Source organism: Chaetodon trifascialis, chromosome 4, assembly GCF_039877785.1.
Source record: "Chaetodon trifascialis isolate fChaTrf1 chromosome 4, fChaTrf1.hap1, whole genome shotgun sequence".
In the NCBI taxonomy this organism is placed as follows: domain Eukaryota; kingdom Metazoa; phylum Chordata; class Actinopteri; order Chaetodontiformes; family Chaetodontidae; genus Chaetodon; species Chaetodon trifascialis.
In genome coordinates, this window is record NC_092059.1 from 7,086,459 (window position 1) to 7,107,819 (window position 21,361).

The window sequence follows — 21,361 nt, forward strand, 5'->3', positions numbered from 1 at the left end:
TAACCTCTATTTTACTTTTTACTCCGCAACATTTGTCTGACAGCTTTAGTTACAAGTTACTGTTGAGATTACAATTTTTCATGCCCTTCATGAGCGGTGAAAACCTCTCACGTACAAATTTGAGGTATTTCTCACAGGACAGTGATCACCATATGGTGAACGTGTGGAATATGATACATTGCTGTTTATACCAGTAAGCACCAATAACTACAACCTTAAACACCAGCAGTCAAATGCAAAAAACACATTTACGCACCAGTGATATCAATCCAGGCCAACTTTTTTTTTTTCTTTGAGAATTGATTCTTTAATTCCTGAATCAATTTTATCTATATGGAAATATCTAGCGCTTAATAGGAATTACCATCAATGGAAATTAGCATCGCAACTGAGACAGTATTATCTGAACAAATGATCACCCCCATGTACAAATATTCACCAAAACAAGTTTCCTCTGATACTATTTTACAAGCACACTGTCCCTGCAGCCTGTGCTTAGTGGCACCCAAGACGACTGTGATTGGTTTAAAGAATACAAATAAAGCAGAGGGTTTTTCCCCAGTACGATGGGTACTGGACACAGCCAGACCTTTGCCCAGCACTGATATAGTGCTTTCACAGCACCGTGGACTTTGGTCTGGCTATCCAAGGCTTTTAAAAGGCTACAGTTGACAATATGTCAAAGGAAGCAGTCAAATCTAGAGATGAAACATGAAACCATGACCCACATCAATCTAATGCATGTTTGTGCTACAGCTAGAAAGTATACCAAGACTGTGTTGAACCAAAACACCAGTCTGCTGTCTGTGTTCAGCTTGCAGGGAAATATGGAAACATTTTCAGCGTTCGTCTCTTTGGTGAAAGGATTGTGATCGTTAATAGCTTCAAGTTTGTGAGAGAGGCCTTGGTCCAAAGAGGAGAGGACTTTGTCGACCGCCCCGTCTTAGCAATTTTTAATGATATTCTTCATAATAAAGGTAGTGTGTGTTGCATTGCTTTTAAAACGTTGCTGATGAATATTTAGTTATTAAGCACATTAGCATTTAGCCAGTTGTTAGTTATGCCCCTTTCCCAGTTACTTCCTGTCTAATGCTGTTCTGTGCTTCCAAAAGGTCTGGTGTTTTCGAATGGCAATTCATGGAAGCAGCAGAGGAGGTTTGCTCTTCATACACTCAGAAACTTTGGTCTTGGGAAGAAGAGCCTTGAACCATACATCCAGCAGGAGACCCAGTATCTCAGTGAGGCTATTGCCAGTCATCAAGGTACAAAACAAGTCAGCTAATCCTTCTTAACTAGTTACAGGCCAGTATGCTTTTCTGCTATGAGGGTTAGGGTTACCTAACCCTAACCCTAACCCTACCCTGCTATTATTTTTCACTTGCAAAGCAGGCCATACAAACCTATAAACACGAAAGTCTGTCCCTGACTGACTGACCGATGACGTTGCAGTTGAGTAAAGACACCTATGTATAAGCTATGTCTATGTATAAGTTGAACTGAGACCAGGTAATCGGCTCCTAAAAACAGCTTTTCCCCAGCAAGTTTAAGGAACTGGTGGGCCCCACAGCTCAGAGGGTTACGCCTGCACTCACAGAATCTGGAGACACAGTACGTAACTAACATTCTGTTTCGTATACAGCATACCTGCTATTAAATATGAGGGAGTGAAGCATGAAGGCAAGCACACAGTTTAAACACCCCAAATAACAATCACTCAATGCAGAGAGAGTCAAACAAAAGAGAGAAAGAGCAGAAGGAGTTAATAGCTAATTAGAATAGTTCTAATTATAATTAGAGTAAGTGTCCTTTAAAATCAAACATCTGAAGATATCAGTGGAAAGTATTGTTCCTGCAACTGCATTTATAGCATTTTTTGAAACATGTATCTCAGCCATGTGATGTGCAACTTCACTGCGCTTTAAAAACAATTATTACAGGTCTAGTATTATGCTCATTTTCAGGTTTATGCTTTTATTTTGCTTGTCATAATTTTTAAAAGCACAACTTTTAAATACAGACATTGCATTTCTTATTCAATTGAGCTTTTTGAAACTTTGACAGTATTTACATAGCCCCAAAAGCTGCTTTCCAATCAACATATTTCTATAATATGGGACCTTTAATATTCAGGAATCAACATTAAAGACATCACTGACTATTCGTGTTAACAGTTTGGCCACAATATAGCACACTGGCCACACCCAGTCCAGCCAAAACAAGGGTTCAACTTAGTCTTGTTTTATGTTTATTACATATTTTTGAGAAGTGATTAACCCTTCAACCTCGTAACACAGTACCATGCACTCGTATCAAAGAGCATTTCTTTGTGTCTTATCTATATTTTCTCTCTATTTTTAGGCAAACCTTTCCAAATCGTGTCAGTGATAAACAATGCTATGTCCAATATCATCTGCTGCCTGGTGTTTGGTGAACGCTTTGAGTACACTGACAAGCAGTTCCAGGGTATTCTTCAGAACTTTAACGACATGGTGAACTTGCAGGGGACATTCTTGGTTCAGGTGAGCTTCCTTTGTAAATGAGACACAGCACTAATCTTTTTAAAATCAGGATTTTCCTGCCAGACCCAAAAAGCCAATAGTATATTTTTATCACTGTTTTGTAAAAGGACTCCAGAATAACACAATTAACTTGATATTGAATGAAACAAAAAAAGGCATTAAATGGGATGAAAAATGTGTAACCGGTGGTAGAAGAAACACTCCTTTACTAAAGTAAACATTTGAATACAGCAATGTAAAAATACTCCATTACAAGTAAAAGTCCTGCATTTAAAATCTACTTTGGTAAAGTACAAAAGTGTTGTTAGAAAAAATGTACTTAAAGTATCAAAAGTAAAAACTTGCAGTAATAAATAAATGCAGTAAAATGTCCTGATATTATATCTTACATTATTATACTGTTGTATCAGGTCGAGGTGGAGCTTGTTTTAATTACTTTATATACTGTACAGTTCGTAGTTTAGTCCAGTGGTTTGCCATCCGTGGGTTGGGCCCTTCCAAAGGGTCACCACATAAATCTGAAGGTTCATCAGATGATTAATGGAAAAGGAAAGAAGAATCTAATCCTCTTGTGAAATACTGGATAGTTTGGCATTTTTACAATTTATTTGAGTTTATTTTGTTTTATTTACACCTGTGCTTTACCCACTTCGCTATGTTCTGTGTTCAGGATTGGACAATATGGATAAAATATGTGATTTTCTATAACAATGTCATTGATTCATTGATGAGAAGTGTCTGTTTGACAAAGCCAGCAACAACAAATCAGGTTTTGCCACAGTTGCAATGGCTCCCACCTGTGTCTGTGTTCAAGTTGTGATCTATTTCCTGATTCTCAGATGATCTGGTACTTGTCTTCATGCTCTGCAGCTTTATAACACATTCCCCTCACTGTTGAAGTGGGTGCCTGGACCTCACAAGAGGATGGTGGCTCTGTCAAAAAGGATAACTAACTTCATAAGAATCAAGATGAAGGAACACAAAGAAAGCATCGACCCCTCCTCACCAAGAGACTACATCGACTGCTTCCTCACCGAGATGGAAGAGGTGAGTGTTCTTTCTGGGTCTGTGCTTTGTGTATTTGTTCTCTTTGTATTTTCTAATGAATTACGTCAACTGACCAAAAACTGTCTTTTGTGTTACTGATAGAGGGGGGACAAAAACTCTGGTTTTGATGTTGAGAATTTGTGCTTTTGTGCAATGGACCTGTTTGGTGCTGGAACTGAAACTACAACCACAACTTTAATCTGGGGACTGGTATACATGATGTACTATCCTGACATACAAGGTGTGTTTGCATGCATGAGCAATATCAGTTGCACCACGTGCCTGCTTGTTGTCTGGGCATTTTAGTGTTTATTGTAGTCGAAGAAACCATATATTTCACACTACGTTTACACGTAGCCGGCTATTTTCATAAATGGACATTTCACCCTCTCCATTTTCAAAATAACATCGTGCACACGTGTCTGTTCACAGAAAACTTTTCGTTTACACTCACTCGTGTATGTATGTTGTTGCAAAATTGCTGACCTCCAACCACTCATTCGTCTCTGCTCCTCGATAGAATAGAGCAGCTGTATTTGCAAATGCAAACATACGTTTGCACCAATATAAATGCGGCTGCTACTCTGAATGCATCCATGATCACCATAGCCAAATGAAAATGTAAACATAGATCGCACTTTTGGCACAGGTGCAAGTTCTGGCGTATCATGTGACGTCGGCTACATAAAACTCTGTTTTTCTCCATTTTTATCAGTTCACATGCAACTGTAGTTTTCCAAAATCTCCACTCTGGCCGGAATATGAAGTGCAGAAACTAAGGGAAAAGTCTCAGTTTTTCAAATAACGCGTGCGTGTAAACGGGCCTTTACAGTCTAGTTTGAGTTAATAAAATGCGGCATTTTTGTGTTTTTTTAGTCATTAAATCATACTGAACATTTAAGTCAATCTCATCTTATCATGTAAGACGTTGGCTTATCATTATATGATAAAAAAAAAAAAAACAGGTTGAATGAGCCGCAACACACACATTAATGCAGCTTAAAGAATGCTAACCTACCTCAGTTTCTTTGTGGTGAGCATTAACACATCTTTTCATAGCAGCTTTGTTATGGTTACACAGCTTTCTTCCAAGCAAATGCTGTTGTCATTAGCTGTGTTTCTGTCTCATGTCATGGTTGTTGACGAGCACATTTCATCATAGTTTTTGGTAAGGAAATTAACATTATATCAGGGCCTCTCGCAGGTTGGGCCTGTACTGAGGGTGTGAGTTGTGTCGCCCCAGTCATGTACACAACAGGTAGACTCAGATTGTGTCATGTTTTCACTGCGTGCAGAGAAAGTCCAGGCTGAGATCGACGCTGTCATTGGTCCATCCAGGCTGCCGTCTCTGACTGACAGAGACAACATGCCCTATACCAATGCAGTCGTCCATGAAATCCAGAGAATGGGCAACATTGTTCCCCTCAATATGGCCCACGTGGCAGTCAAAGACACCACGATCGGCAACTTCACAATCCCAAAGGTACATGATGCACATGTGAAAGAGTTTCTTTCTGTGAGCTTTTCAGTGCAATGCTTTCTGATAACATTCTTTAATTATTAAGATTATTTCATCAACTGCCGTTTCCAATGTTGGGAATTCAATTCAACCTCGTAATTTGTTCACGTTCCTCTGTTTCTGTTAATATAATCAAACTTGCTTGAAGAAAAATAAAATAAAATTAAATTAAATTAAATTAAATTAAATTAAATTAAATTAAATTAAATTAAATTAAATTAAATTAAAAATATATCACTATGATTTACTGCTTTTGTTAATGTTTTTTTTCCCCAGGGCACCATGGTCATGCCCACACTGGACTCGGTTCTTCATGATGAGTTGATGTGGGAAACTCCAAACTCCTTCAACCCTCATCATTTTCTGGACAATGATGGGAAATTTAGAAAAAGAGAGGCCTTCATTCCTTTTTCCGCAGGTTAGTCAGTAGTAACAGCCCTCTAAAGCCCAGTTATACAGTACTTTAAAAAAGTGTTTCTTCGATGTTTGCATATTTGTCACACTCAGTTATTTCAGATCTTTAGCCAAAATGGAAGACAAAGACATCCCGAGTCAACAGAAACACAAAAGGACATCCGACACCAGTTGAGTCTGTGTGAAAAAACCCAGACGAACACTAATGTGTGAAAAAACCCAGACGAACACTAACGTTAACATCAATGTTCATGATTCCACCATGAGAAAGAGACAATCCATTCCATTGTCCAGTCAGATGAATTGAGAGAAAGAGAAGAGAGCAGAGGAGGGAAAGGAATCCCTGTTCCTCTCACCGTCATTCAGAGCCAGAGCAAGTGCCCTGTCCATCTCTATGTAATATAATCGATTTAAAGGTACAGGTCTATGAGTTTCTTCATAGCAAACTCATGGTTAGGCTAAGGAAATGTGATAAAATCGTTTCCTATAGACAATAATAAAAAAAAAAACACTGCACTATAGTTTTTTTTAATTTGTAGCCTTCTTTGTCTTATATTCATTTTAGTTTGAAGAACTGAAACAATGAAGTGTTATAGATAAACAAAAGTTTCAGACTTGATACTGCTGTGGAAGCATTACATGGTCAAAGTGAATCCTTTCAAAAATTGCCAGAAGACAACTCATTGGTTGTATTGTGTGTCCTCAGGGAAGCGTGTCTGTCTCGGGGAGCAGCTGGCCAGGATGGAGTTATTCCTCTTTTTTACTTCCCTCCTTCAGAGGTTTTCTTTCTCTCCAGCCCCTGGAGAGCAGCCCACTCTGGAGTTAGACTTAAGAGGCACTCGCAGGCCCAAACCTCAGCACGTCTGTGCCATAGCACGATAAACCACCAGCTGTCCCAAACCGAGCCATCTCTGCTTCACAACACAGCCAATCACTGAGTTCCACTGCATTGACTGTCTAACATACATGAACCGCTGTATTGATCTTTTCCTATGACTAATACATAATTAATTAATATGCCTTTTTGACATCATCACTGTAATCTGCTGAATTCAATGTGCAATGAAATCCTTCCAGTTTTTTCCATATTCCAGTTTTATATATATATATATATATATATATATATATATATATTATTCACAAAGATTTTAACAAGAAAAAAATTACTCTCTTTGATGTGAAACCACACTCTTTAAGAAAAACAAAACAGAAAAAAATAAGCTAGTGCTGTATGGTATGAGAAATATCACCTTCAACATCAATCAGTGATTTTTTTTCTTTGCTGTTTAATGTGCAACCCTCTGGGTAGAAACTAGGAATACAAACTTTAGGGTAAATCAATGTTTAAATAAATTGTATTCCAGAACTTTTGTATCTCAGGATGATTCTCAAGCAGTGAAATGAAGTGCCCGTCTGCACTGAATTTGATGCAGATATCCAGGATATCTTAAAAGAAATCACTGGCAACTAATCTTTCCTTTCCACTGCATGTTGGATTGGTCTGTTTTGTTGTAATGAGTGTGATTGAGATGTATTTTGTGCTTTATATGAATTAGGCTATGAAGACTTTCTGATTCTGAAATAAATTAGCAAACCGCAAGCTTAAGGTTTCTTTTGTCTTTACGTGAACACACACCCACTCTAACTTCTGGGTTTTCCCTGTAAAGCTTTTTAAGTTAGAGATGGAAAATAACTAGCGAAAGGAAATAACAAAAACTAGGGTACCTGAGGGACTACGTATAGGCGTTAGCAGCCAGCAAAATGAGACAAGATATGGGTTATTTATTTTATTCTTTTCATGTGAAGTGACCTCTTTCAGACCAAATCTGTAAGTTTATCAGCTTACTTAAAAGGCTGAATATGTATATTAATTGTAAGTTCAGAGACAAGTGAGTTGTATGTTTTTGATGTAGTCTGAATCAACACGTTTCTGTTCACTGTATCAGCACATTTAGAGTTACTCAAAAAAAAGTCAGGTCAGGACTAACGTAGATAAAAATATTGAGGTAGTAGTGAAGCTGGTCAGCATTTTTCACAGTAAAAGTTCATGTCATCACATGCCTCACATGTCTGGTTGATGGTATGATGCTTATGTATCCCTGATTAGATTTATAGCACTCGGAAATACCAATTTCCTTGAATGCATCGTATTTTCCAAATGGTAGTTTCTCGTGCGGTAATTAAAATTCCAGAGTTCACCTTGAACGCATCTCCCGTGGCTCTCTCGGTGTGTCGAGGTGCGCCCCGGAGGAAAAACGCGAGGGAAACGAGAAGCAAGGAAAAACTATGCTGCCATGAAGCGCACTGTTTTGTGGTTGGCACATGATTAAGGAAAGTTTCCATGAACATTATGAGAGAGCTGCTGTTGGCGGTGAACCACGAATGAGTATTTACCTCGAAGACACAGGAGTCAGTTGTCGGAGTGGTTTCCTGAACTTTTAGAACTATTCTGGTGAGTTAGCTTAGTTCAGTTAGCACTATCATTCTGGTTCAATACGTTGGAAAATAAATAATAACCAGTCAGAATAGTCGATCAGTGCTTAGTGATATTGGAGATGTTTTTTTCATAATGTTGAGATTATGTGACGGATTTGTAATGATTTCTGTGATGTGTGTTTAGCACGTTTTATTTCCTTTCGGCCTGCTAACCCAGCTGCGGCCTGCTAATGAGGCTATGCGCAGCTCACATACGGTTGTTGCTGTTACTCCAACTAAATGATGCAGAGTAATATTAAATTCAGTGTGTTACAGAGTACTCATGTTCAAGCTGCATAAATTATAATTCATATGTTTAAAGCTGTACACGTTCATTCAATTCATTTCATGTGAAAAAAATAAGGAAATTATTTAATTCATGTGTATGGCTTAACTAGGTTGAATGCAAATTAATTTTTTTACTTTTAAAGCTAAGGACATTAAGTAAAAAAGACATTTAAAGTGTGGAAGTCTAACAGTTCCACATATTTGTATGCAGACTGTTTTTTTTTTTTTTTTTTTGAGGGGCGATTCTGTCTGTGCCATGTGAGGAGCTGCTTCATCGTGGTCCAGGACGTCATTGCTGTTGTAGATGCCTTCTGTGTGTCAAGACGTCGACATAAGGATGTTTGCCGTTTCAGCAGGGTGGTAGGAACCAAAACAAAGGGAATGCCATCTGAGAGCATTTTATTCATTTTTTTGGTACTTTTCTCCACCTAAGACTCAGGTTGTTTTTTGTTCATGGACTAAGAATACATAATTGAAGGTTGTCGCCTAGATATGCAAATAACTGAACTGACATAGACATGACATGAAGGTTGACAACCAATGAACATTCAAAGTAAAAGGGAACTGAACAGAATTTTTGCATAAAGATATTTTTTCTGTTTCATAAACCTCTGGTCCTGTGTGTTGTGTGGGTTGGAGATCTTATTTACTCTCTTGCAGAGCCTGCTACTGCCAATCTCCTTCCCAAATCTAGAAGACCAGTGATGTGAATGTGAGTAAACCTGTGAAAATTCTGAACTGTAAGGTCCTAGGTCTAAGATATTTGATATAACCCTACATTTAGACATTCTAGGTATTATACCCAGGATCAGCAGTGTAGATCTCTTTTATAAGACAGAGGGACACACATCCAGGTTACATAAAAAAGTGGTGAGCCAGCCAGGAGATAGGCTAATAGTAGCTTCCTGATCTTCCACCCCACAATACACACCTTTGAAGTTCATTCCACTGAGTCAGAAATGGATATTTGCAACCAGTTTGAAGTTAATGGTCAGAGCTCCCTGTATGTAACAGGTATAGGATCAGATTACACAGATGAAGAATTCAGTACTGTATTTAAAGTTAATGGGGACATTTCCCTGATGAGTCAGGACAGCCAGAGGGTAGAACCCTGATCCAGTATGCATCTGACAGGTCTATCTCCAGAATCAACCCCATTACCTTGGGTACCTTACCAAGCCCAAGGGACCCTGCCGTGCCGTGGTTTGTGAGGACCATTAGAGATGTTTGTCAGGAAGAGGTGGGGAGGGAGATAGCTCGTCAATACCTTGGTGAGCCGCAGTCTGTTGCAGGTAGTGGCAGGGCAGGTTTTTTGAGTATGCTTCAAGACGAGCTGCAGGGAAACCAGAGCATGTCACACAACGTACATAGTAGTGCTACACAGCCACATGCAACTCAGAATGGTAACATGCCTAATACTGACCAAAATGAACCTGCAGAGCCTACACATGTTCATAGTGCATCTGCTAGTATACCAGTGAGCCTGGTTCACGTCAGTGAGAATGTTTTTAACCCCCCTGAGATCCAGAAAGTGATCGTGAAGCATGTCATCCGAAGTGAGTCCACCACTTCATCATCCCCACAGATAAAGATGCGCACTTTCTCTGGGTGGATCTCAAGGCCAAATGGTGAGGTGGATTATGAAACTTGGCGTACCCAAGTTGATCTTCTCCTTGATGATTCTTCCCTGAGTGACGCTCACAAGGTGAGAAGGATTCTGGAGAGCTTGCTGAGTCCAGCAGCTGACGTCATGAAGCCTCTTGGCATCTCTTCACCACCAAGCGTTTATGTCACTCAACTTGATTCTGCTTTTGGTGTCGTGGAGGATGGAGAGGAGTTATTCGGTGTGTTTCTCAGCTCTAACCAAAACAATGGAGAGAAGCCTTCAGCATACTTGAACAGGCTCTACAACCTCCTCACAAGGGCAATTTCTAGAGGGGGAGTCTCAGCTGAAAGTTCCAACGATCACTTGCTCAGACAGTTCATTAGGGGCTGTTGTGGGGCAAATATGTTATTCAGACTCTACGAACAAGTACTTGAATGAAATGGTCCAGAGTTCATTCACCAACTCACCTCCAGAGACCTCGCAGTGATCTTCTAGCACATTGCCCGGATCCATGACCTCGACAACCATGCATATCCTGTTAGGTTGCATGGTGGGAACCCCATCACCGTCCCAGCAAAACAAAAGTGCTGTGTCGTAGGTGATGTTAGGCTGAAAAAGAAGAGTCAAACCACCGTTGTGCTTGAACCCAATGAACGTCATGGGTTGCCAGGTGGCGTGTTCCTTGAAGCTGCACTGATGGACATCCCTTTTAAATCCAGCAGCAAGGTCGCCGTTGTCCTGTGTAACCTTAGTGACCACGATGTTACGCTGCAGCCGAAATGCATCATTGCACAAAAATGTGCGGCTCAGCAGGTCATACCACTTGGACCCAAGCAAGGTGACTCTCGTCACAATAAACCTGACAGTCACAACCTCCAGTTCAATCTTGATGATTCACCAATATCTGAACAGTGGAAAGACCGTATCATCACCAAGCTTCGATCCATTCCAGAAGTCTTCGCTGTGGATGACCTGTCACATGGTCACACCACTGCTGTGAGACATCACATCAGGCTACATGACAAAACTCCTTTTAAGGGGAGGCCAAGGCCTGTTCATCCCACCGACAGAGAGGTGGTCAAGCAACATCTTAAAGAACTGCTTGATGCAGGAATCATTAAAGAGTCACAGAGCCCTTTCGCATCGCCAGTGGTCTTGGTGAGGAAAAAGGACGGCTCGATCAGGCTGTGCATCGACTACGGGAAGCTGAATGCTTGAACCATCAGAGATGCATATGCTCTACCTTTGCAGCCCTCAGTGGCGCAAAATGGTTCTCTGTCATGGATCTTAAATCTGGTTATTACCAGGTCAAGATGGCTGAAGAAGATAAGCCTAAAACCACTTTCACGTGTCCCCTAGGCTTCTTCAAATTCATTTGCATGCCACAGGGTGTCACGAACACGCCAAGCACCTTTCAGCAGCTTATAGCGGCGTGTTGACGACTTGCACCTCAATGAAGTATTGGTTTTTCTGGACGACTTGATTGTCTTTTCAGGTACATTGGAAGAACACGAAGCACGGCTCATGAAGGTGCTGAACCGTCTTAAAGATTACGGTCTAAAATTGTCTCCGGAAAAATGTCACTTCTTTAAAATGTCAGTCAAGTATCTTGGTCATGTGGTTGATGCGCGGGGAGTTCATACCGACCCTGACCAGGTGTCCGCCTTGAGAGATTGGCCTTGTCCTTTAAATAGGACAGAGCTAAAATGCTTTTTAGGCTTTGCGGGGCACTATCGGCGGTTCGTCGAGGGGTATTCCCAGATAGCCAGACCTCTTAATAGTCTGACAGTGGGCTATTATCCACCAAAGAAGAGAGGCAAAGTGTACAAGAGGGAGTGCACCACACCTCTTGTGAGCCCCAATGCACCCCTCGGTGAGGAGTGGACTCCCAAGTGTGAGAGTGCATTCAGAACTCTGATTGAGAAATTGACGGCTGCTCCCATCCTTGCCTTCGTGAATCCACAACTGCTGTATGTTGTACATACTGACACTTGTCGTGACGGGTTGGGGACCAAGAACAGGAGGGGAAGCTCAGAGTTGTCGCATACGCCAGTCAAGGTCTTTCTAAGAGTGAGAGAAACTATCCCACTCATAAGCTTGAATTCTTGGTATTAAAGTGGGCGGTGTGTGAGAAGTACAGTGATTATCTTTATGGATCGAGTTTCACTGTACTTACCGACAACAATCCCCTCACCTACGTGCTGACATTTTATCCCGGTGGCCTCAAGGTCCACCTCTTGAGGATGAAGCTTTCACTAAGGAGAGAGAGAGGATAGAGGACATGAAAAATGGAGACGACATGGGTCATGAAGTGTTCTCTGCATTCTGTGAACGTCATCTTGTGACCCTTAAAGGTGAACACCACCATCATTCAGAGCAACCTGTTGTTGCAGAGTCTCTTGTTGTCGACCCCTCTATAGTGCCTGATGTTTTCAGCGAGGACACTTTGCCATCCATGACCAACTCTGACTGGTGTAATGCTCAAAATAATGATCCATCTATCTCACGTGTTATCATCTTTGTGAGGAGAGCTGTAAAACCCACTTTCAGAGAGAGAAATCTTGAACATCCCAATGTCAAACTTCTTCTCAGGGAATGGAAAAAACTTGAACTCAGGGACGATGTCCTGTACAGGAAATGGTCTGAATGAGGCGATCTTGTCTACCACTTGGTCTTACCTGAGCAGTTGAGAGAGAAGGCACTGCAGGGAGTACACAATGATGTTGGCCATCTTGATTCGGAACACACACTTCATCTTGCTCATGCCAGGTTCTATTGGCCAAGAATAGCCAGAGACATTGAGGAGAAGTGCAAAAAGTGCGAGCGCTGTTCCAGAAGGAAGGCTGTGCCGCAAAAGGCTGCGCCTTTGGAGAACATTTCCGCTACTTACCCGCTCGAGCTTGTTTGTATGGATTACCTATCCCTTGAGCCAGATAATAGAGACACGAGAAACATTCTAGTCATCACTGACCACTTTACAAAATTCGCTGTGGCAGTGCCAACTAGAGACCAGAAGGCCAGAACTGTTGCAAAGGCTCTATGGGAAAACTTCATTGTTCACTACGGGTTTCCCAGTCGTCTGCTCAGCAACCAGGGCAGAGACTTTGAGTCTAAGACAATCAGAGAACTCTGCACACTGATAGGAGCAGACAAAGTCTGTACTACCCCGTACCATCCCCGGGGAAACCCGATGGAACGGTTTATTCGGACTCCTTGGTATGCTAGGGACCCTGGAAGAGAGAGACAAATACCATTGGAGGGATTTTGTCAAACCTTTGGTCCACGCATACAATTGCACGAGAAATGATACAGCAGGCTATTCTCCTTATGAACTAATGTTTGGTAGGCAGCCCAGACTGTCAATCGATCTTGTCCTGGGAATCCACACTGATATGGGGAACCACAAGACCCACTCAGAGTATGTCAAGAGCCTTTGTCAGCGCCTTCAAGAGAGCTACTCATTAGCTGCTAAAAACTTCAAGAAGATGGGCGAGAAGAACAAGGCTAGGTTTGACAAAAAGGTCAAGGCAGCTGAACTCTTGGAGGGGGATAGGGTCTTAGTGAGAAACATGAATATCAGGGGGAAATACAAACTATCAGATATGTGGGAACAGGAAATCCATGTTGTTGTCATGTTGTTGTTGTTGACGGATTAAAGAAAGTCCCGTCTATGTAGTTAAATCTGAAGCAGGAGAGGGACCGCAGCGGTTTTTATATATATATATATATATATATATATATATATATATATATATATTAGGGCTGTCAGTTTAACGCGTTAATTAGATTAATTAATTACGCTGCAAATTAACGCCCTATAAAAATTAACGCAATTAATCATGAGTGGCAAGTCAATGCGCAAGCATTTTAAATTTGGCCCTTTGAGTGACCCGTAGGCTGCAGTGAGGTCGCATCCTACCTGCGCCATTAGTCAAAAGCAGGGTGACAACAGACATGGATGCGACACCGGAGAGCGAGGCAAGCCTACTTGGACCTTTGAACGGCAAGTTTATTTATAAAAAGAACAAAGACGGGACTATTAACAAGAACGCAGTGATTTGTACCTTGCGTAAAAAAGAATTTTCCTATCACCGTAGCAGCTCCAGCCTGAATTATCATTTAAACGCTAAACATGTAGTTGCTGCTAGTGCCGCTAGTGCTCCCGTGAGCTCACTCCGCCAACCCACACTTGCTGAGTTAGGAAAACGAATGAGCAAAGCCACGACAGAAAAACTGACAAACTCAATCGCAAAGTGGGTTGCTGCTGATTGCAGGCCGATTTCAATCGTGGAAGACAAGGGCCTAAAAGAGGCGTTTCAGATAGCGTCATCTGACTCTAATTTCCAGCTACCGTCGAGAACTACAGTGATGAAAAGAATTCACCAGCTGTAATGTGAATGTCAGTGAATTGTAATGTCCTAGAATTCAAATTCTTTATTTGGGGACCTTTAGCAGATATGAGATTAAAATGCGATTAATTAGATTAATTTTTTTAGTCGCCTGACAGCACTAATATATATATATATATAGGGCTGTCAATCGATAATTTAGTTGACACACACCACAGGTGCACAGACACCACTCCAACATCAAGAAACAAAACATCAGAAAACACTTTTCTTGCATGTAGAGTTTTGCCTCGCTTTGCCCTTCAATTTCACAAGTGTTACAAATGGAAACATTCATAAAAAAAATACATTTTTAATGTGAGTAAGCTTTTTTTCTGTTCTTTCTGTTTGTCTCAGCAGTACAGTCGTCGGGTTGGGAGAGGCAGTCAGAAGAACCTGATCATGTAAAGCTTGTTGTAAATTGCAGTAAGTTGTAAGACAGATGGAGATGGATAATAAAACTGGAAACGTATATATGCAATTGGACAGTAAGACTGCAGTCAATGATGATTTGTAACGTGAAGTTTCTGTTTCATCCAAAGTGTAAATACTCCTCATGAAAGCTGCAAGGCTGAAAGCCTCTCTTTTCCTGTCATTTTGCATTCTGCATCTAACGTACCTGTAGATGGTGCTGCAGGCTGTGGCCCTGGACCTGCTAGTGTTGTCAGAAACAGTGTCACACTGCATTTTTTAAGAAAAAAAAGACATCAGCCAATACTTATGCCTTTTGTTTCTTTCCTCAGCACTGAAACATAAAAAAAGCTGATATGAATCGAGCTGTGGTCAGAATGCACTTTATTTGATTGACCTTGACTTGACTGCGTTTAAATTGGTCATTATCTTCACATTTGTAAACCAAATTTGAGAATAATTTTAATTCAACTGTATTGTAATAAATCTGGGTTTTGTACATGTGTGGCAGGAAAGCACTGCCACTAAGTCAGAACTGCTGAATAACCACAGAATGGTTATTCAGGCAGCTGCCAGCAACAGCAGCAGGATAGTGGTCTAAACCAGCAGCATCTGCTGTGACAGTTTCCGCTGCACCCATGATGAAATGAAATCATTTCTGTTAGTTTGTGGTAACTGTACTATTTAAAAACTCATTAAGAATATGCATTATGTAAGAACAATGTAAACTAAATTAATAAATTGATAAAACATGATTTTGACTCCAGGTGTCTTAAAGACATGGCCACAAAACAAGCAAATGATGCAAGGTTCACCTGCGTTGATATTGTATTCAGGAGGATTCCCTAACAAACTAAGAATTAATCAAATTATCAAAGCCAACTAAGATGCAGTGAACCTGGAGCTTTTTGGACTCCTCTGAGGCACTGCCATTCTCTTCCTGTCCACCAGAAACCCTCTGACCTTTTCTCCTGTGCCAATGACATCACTCCCACATGCTGTCGGTCACTTCTGTCCTGCCACAACTCCTGTCCGTCCGGTCAAAATCACCTGAACACACGAACACACTAATCTATTTCCACTCTCCCTTGTCAGCCTGGCATTTTGTAACCAGGCCTTTCCACCTACTTACGATATCAAAAAATTGGTTTTGTGATTCAGCGCCTTGGAGATTGAGCTTACAATTACAATTAATCATTTGGCAGATGTGTTTATCCAAAGCGACATACATATGAATTCACACACAGATGAGCATCTTTAAATACATGAGACCATATTCAGTGACAACACTCAGTGATTTATTTTTACACTATTCCTAACAACTTATTACTTTTCCCTAACTGTGACACTTTCTGCATTTTGAAATAGTCATATTCAAAAGTCATAAATGACTCTGGTTATAGAAGAATCGCACAGAAAGAGAAGGGAACATTTTAGAGCTGTTATAAAACCATTCAGACAGTTGACAAATCTAGTAAATCATTCACTCAAATACAAAACAATTGCAGAAATGGATGTCGATTAAAAAAAAGTAGGTCAACCACACTGCTTGGTTACTGGTGTTATTTGACCAACTTGAATGTCCCCATTAAGCAAATATGACACCTTGCCCTCATTAAAAAAACAAAAAAACAAAACATGGTTCAGTTAAACCACCTCACTCACTTAACTAAAGTTTTAACATAAACAGCAGATCAGCACCCCTTCTTCCTAATGTGCACTAAACAAAATCTCCACTACCTCTGTGTCACTATTATGGTCTGCCGTGGAGGAAGGACTGACCATGGATGGGTCAAATAGCGGGATGGAATTTCACATATGCATGGCGTGTACAGTTTCCTCTTCAACTGCATGTTGTGTGTAAAAAATGTGACGAATAAAGGAAATTCTTCTTCTTCTTCTTCTTCTTCTTCTTCTTCTTCTTAACATCAGTGGTTGAAGCTGACCCTGATCCAGTCCTTCACAAAATTCAAAATGCCTCTCAGTCTCACAATACAGCCACTCAAAACAACACGTCTGGCGCGCTGCTCTTCAGCTGCGCCGAGTGCCAGTCCGCTCGAGCCTTTCAGCATCCCGTCCTCGATTGGCGCCTGGTGATTGGTGAACAGGCCCCGACACTGCACCAATCCAGCGAGTGGACATCTGAAGGTGGGAGGTGGGAGGCGGAGGGAGATCACACCTTCAGGACGAGCCAACCCTGCGCTGAGGTCCACTCTGCCTGCTCCGCACACACACTCCCCTGATGGATGGCAGGTTAGATGAAAAAAAAGGGGGAGGAACGTCGGTGGCCGTAACACCTCACCCCTTAAAATACAAACTGACAAACTGTTAGGTTTGTAACTCCCTAATCTAAATATCTACCACAACCTGGACAAAGCATCTGCCAACACGTTATCTGACCCCTTTTTATGCCGAATCTCCAGGTTGTAGTCCTGCACAGTCAGCGCCCACCGCATGAGATGTTGGTTGTGGTTGTACATTCAGGATAGAAACACAAGCGGGTTATGATCGGTCAGAACAACAACTGGAGAACTTCAAAGTGTTGGAGTGCTAGCAACAAAGAAAAAGTCTCTTTCTCAATGGTGGAATAATGGAGCTGGTGCTTGTGGAACTTCCTCGAAAAATAACCCACGGGATGATCAATTCCCTCAGCATCCTCCTGCAGCAGTACCGCACCCGCGTTCACCGCGCTGGCGTCAACCTCCAGTTTGAACGGCCGCAAGGGATCAGGAGCGGCGAGCACAGGTGCGTGGCTAAGAAGAGACTTCACACTGTCAAAGGTATGTTGGCAGTTGGGAGTCCACACAAAGTCTACCTTGGGACTGGTTAAACTCATCAATGGGTGGACTACAGTGGAGAAGTTCCGGCAGAAACTTCAGTAATAACCAGCCATGCCTAGGAATCTGCGAAGGGCTCTTCTAGTAGACGGAACGGGATATTCGGTGATGGCGACAATCTTTGCATTAACAGGGCGCACCTGGCCCTGGCCTACCTGTCTCCCTAAGTAGGTGATGGTAGCCCTGCCGAATTCACATTTCGCCAGATTTAGTGTGAGCAACGCTGCAGCGAGTCAGGCGAACACCTGCTCAAGGATCTGAATGTGTTCCTGTGTCAGTGCTTGTGACGGCATTTACTTTACGAAAATCGGTGATGAACCGAGGAGAGCCATCAGATTTAGCCCCTAACAGGCACAGTGAACTCCAGGGACTAGAGCTAGGTGTGGCTAAACCATGTTGCAGGAGACACTCTGCCTCCTTTTTCATCCGAGCTCGCTCAACTGGATTAACACGATAAGGATGTTGGTTAATTGGCCTGGCACCTTTAACATCAATATCATGTTGGAGAATGGTTGTTTGGCTCGGGACATCACTGAAAAGACACGAAAAATGGCTTATCAAATTAATTACGTCATGCTGCTGCTCATCTGCCAGGTGGCTTAATTGGGATGGTAACACTTTCAGCATCTCAGAGTTCGGCAACCCAGCGCTTTGATGTGAGGGATGATGCACCATCAAATCATCATCATCATCTCCGTCAGACACCTTAGAGAATTCACACACGATCAGTGCAGAACTGCCAATGACGTAATCAGTATCACTCAGACGATCACGAACTCCGTAAGGGCCGGAAAATTTCGCAGAAAGACCTGAACCAGGAATAGGCAGTAATGCCAAAGCTTTATCACCCCGCGCAAAGTGTTGGGGAACAGTGGAGAGGTTGAAATGATGCTTCATCACTGTCTGTGATGAAGAGAGAGACTCCTTCGCCACACTGTTGCCATGGTGCAACGTTAATTTTTGGAGAGGTTTCGGACGACAGGAATTTTTCTTTTAAGGATTTCAGCAGCCCGTGTGGCGTGTGGCCAAAAACGAGCTCAGTGGGACTGAATCCTAAGGATTCCTGGACGGCTTCACAAGCAGCAAACAACACAAACAGAACCCCTTCATCCCAGCTTTTTCCTGTTTCCAGACAATACTTACGAAGCATGGATTTCAACGTCTGGTGCCACCGCTCTAATGCGCCCTGGGATTCAGGATGGTGCCTTGGTCAGTTTGAATTACCTGAGGGAGACCGAATGTGGAGAAAAACTTTGTTAAGGCTTTCTCCATGGAGCTTGTTGTTACTTTATGCAGCGGGACAGCTTCAGGAAAGCATGTAGCGGTGCACATAATGGTGAGTAGAGACTGATTCCCACTCTTTGTACGGGGCCTTTCTTAAGTTTCCTTTGAACATAATAGCAGTCAGACTATACTGCTATTCAGTTTATTCACCAGAGGCTTATCAACCCAGCCTCTTATTTCTCTCCAGAAAGAATGAAATCAAAATCAATCAAAAGGCAGTAGGGCGGGACTAAGTGGAACAATTTGGGGTGGAAAAAAAAATCACGTGTGCACAATGCAGTTGTTCACATACCTTCTCCATTTCAATGATGAAAGTGTCAATGTAGTCCCGGGGATTGTTGTAGTCCAGGTCCTTCTTGTGACTCTTCACCTCCTCTGTGATGAAGTCTTGGAGTGCGTTGAAGTGGCTGGACATTTTGTTGTGAGGACCTGGCAAGTGTTTCATCACTCCAGGGAATGAATCATACAGCTATTCAGAATAAAGAAGTAGATGAGAGAAACTTTCACTCACATCGTTTTTGGTGACAAGTTATGAGCTTGGCCATTGTCCTCTCAGACGGTTACGGATTGTCTCCTGCAGTCATACCAGAATGCTGTCTCTGAAGTCACTAGATATGGCTGACTAACCAGACCCCATATAGAGCCCTCCAGATAAAGAACTTCAGACAGATACTTCAGCATCATCTGGAATTTGTGGTCACTGTATTCAAATCGTTTCCCCATCACCAGCCGGCAAATGATGTTGGGCACAGCATTGTTGAAGAGTCCTGCTGGACTGAATGGTTCACCTGGAGGAAAAGAGTCCGCTGTTTAGACAGTTGCTGAAGAGCTGAGGCGACCAACTATAATTGTATTTTATTCTCATTGTGTGCCACCTTTTTCCTTCTCTATCTCCTCCTGCAGGTGTCGGATCTCCTCACAGATACTCTGCTCGAGGCCAAAGCTACGTAAGGTAGACAAAGCAAAGCGTTGCTGTCTCTTCCATATTTTACCATTGCTCATGAACAGACCATCTAGACACAAGCATGCAGAGGAAAGAGGGTTAATGTTTCAGGGGAAGTTATTTCTCTACAGCATGAGAGAAAAGACAGAGATTTGTATACCTTTGGTTCCTGAGTAAAATCTGTGAGGGACTGCATTGTACGGTCGATCCACAAAGTTCTCGGCTTGTGCCACAATGGCTTCCTCCATAGATGTCAGCCAGCTGCAGACAATACATGAAGGAACAGTGATGAACCACAATAAAGTTACAGTACGCTCTCAAGATGAATTGATAAAAATTGTGTAAATGGCTTCCTTTTATTTTAGTTCAGTGCCGAAGCTACATGATGTAAAGCACGTTCACATTTGTAACTATTATCTAATAGGAATTACATAAAGCTGTCTGTGAAGGGTCTTGATCTGTATGTAAATTCATTTAGGTTAATCAAATTTAAATGTATCAGAATGCCTCAATAAAATTCACATGCAAAATTGATTAACAACACGAGATAACAATTTTAAAGTGCTTAACAAAACTACAACATATCAATAAAAGCCTTTAGCAATGATATGACTTTTAATCTTTGATCCTTAATGATTACAGGCACTGTAAGGTGATACCTTCTGTATATTTATCTTTACCTTGGTAAAATAAATGTGTGGATGTTTTTTGTCCACGCTAAAGAAATTCCCAACAAAGGGAAGAGGCAACGGTCCTGGAGGAAAATTTGGAGGGTTCTTGTGTTTGAGGAGGTCTGCAATTAGGATAAAAACTAGAATAAACAGGAATGTCACCTTGAGGTCAAAACTCAGTAAAAAAAATTATAAAGCCACATTGTTGAGGAGAGTTGAACCAGCAGCAGAAAGAAGGTCTGAGCTTCTCAAGGCTTTTGTCCTCCTTTCTTGAAAAACCTGTTGTTTTATAATGTCTGTATGTACAAAGATGCTTGTGATAATTGTTCTTACATAACCATCTATAGATACACCTCATTTTCCCCTGACAATCAAGATCTCATATGATAAAGATTCAAGTAATGGATATAGAACAGAATGTTCTCTTAATTTTATGGCAATCACTCATGAGCGCAGCCATCTCAACTCAGCAATATAACACACACTGCATGAAAGACCTCTGCTGTCTTTCAGTGACCTGAGACTTTGGATTTTGATAGTGCAAACAGAATTAAACCAACAATACAAAGTGCAGTGGGAATAAAAGGCATCTAAATGACCCACTGTGCTGTTAAAGTAAATAGCAATCAGATTAAAATAATAGAAATGTATGTCAGATGTTATGAGGTATCATCTGCCACACAGCTATGAAATTTAGCATCTAGGTCACCTGGCAGAAAGAGCTCCCTGTGAATTCAGATGAAGGCGTGTTTTTTAAACTTTATTCAACTGGAATCACTTATGTTTGTCAAAGATTTTCAACAGATAAAACTTAATTTGCTAATGAAGACCACGCCACTGGGATACATATTTAGAATGGTTTAATGCTCAGGATGTGACAATATCAAAAACTCACAATATGATATTACATATACAAAAAAAGAAAAAGGTGGAAATTTTCTTGAAAAATGCCCTTTATT

At 41.4% G+C, this 21,361-nt stretch overlaps 2 protein-coding genes across 2 annotated transcripts in view; one reads left to right on the top strand and one right to left on the bottom strand.

The window, feature by feature from the left end:
• Nucleotides 1–6,381, top strand: part of LOC139329950 (cytochrome P450 2J4-like) — a 7,321-nt gene extending 940 nt beyond the window's left edge. Inside the window, exons 2-9 of the mRNA XM_070960616.1 lie at nucleotides 815–977; nucleotides 1,113–1,262; nucleotides 2,359–2,519; nucleotides 3,390–3,566; nucleotides 3,669–3,807; nucleotides 4,862–5,049; nucleotides 5,362–5,503; nucleotides 6,206–6,381. Of these exons, the coding sequence (XP_070816717.1) occupies nucleotides 815–977; nucleotides 1,113–1,262; nucleotides 2,359–2,519; nucleotides 3,390–3,566; nucleotides 3,669–3,807; nucleotides 4,862–5,049; nucleotides 5,362–5,503; nucleotides 6,206–6,381 (1,296 nt within the window). The remainder of the gene's footprint in view (nucleotides 1–814; nucleotides 978–1,112; nucleotides 1,263–2,358; nucleotides 2,520–3,389; nucleotides 3,567–3,668; nucleotides 3,808–4,861; nucleotides 5,050–5,361; nucleotides 5,504–6,205) is intronic.
• LOC139330069 (cytochrome P450 2J6-like) overlaps nucleotides 1–19,979 on the bottom strand; it is a 24,369-nt gene extending 4,390 nt beyond the window's left edge. Inside the window, exons 1-5 of the mRNA XM_070960798.1 lie at nucleotides 19,892–19,979; nucleotides 19,664–19,801; nucleotides 19,416–19,576; nucleotides 19,081–19,257; nucleotides 12,744–12,750 (exon numbers count right to left, since the gene is read on the bottom strand). Coding sequence (XP_070816899.1) covers nucleotides 12,744–12,750; nucleotides 19,081–19,257; nucleotides 19,416–19,576; nucleotides 19,664–19,801; nucleotides 19,892–19,979 — 571 coding nt within the window. The remainder of the gene's footprint in view (nucleotides 1–12,743; nucleotides 12,751–19,080; nucleotides 19,258–19,415; nucleotides 19,577–19,663; nucleotides 19,802–19,891) is intronic.
• Between the last annotated feature and the right edge of the window lie 1,382 nt (nucleotides 19,980–21,361).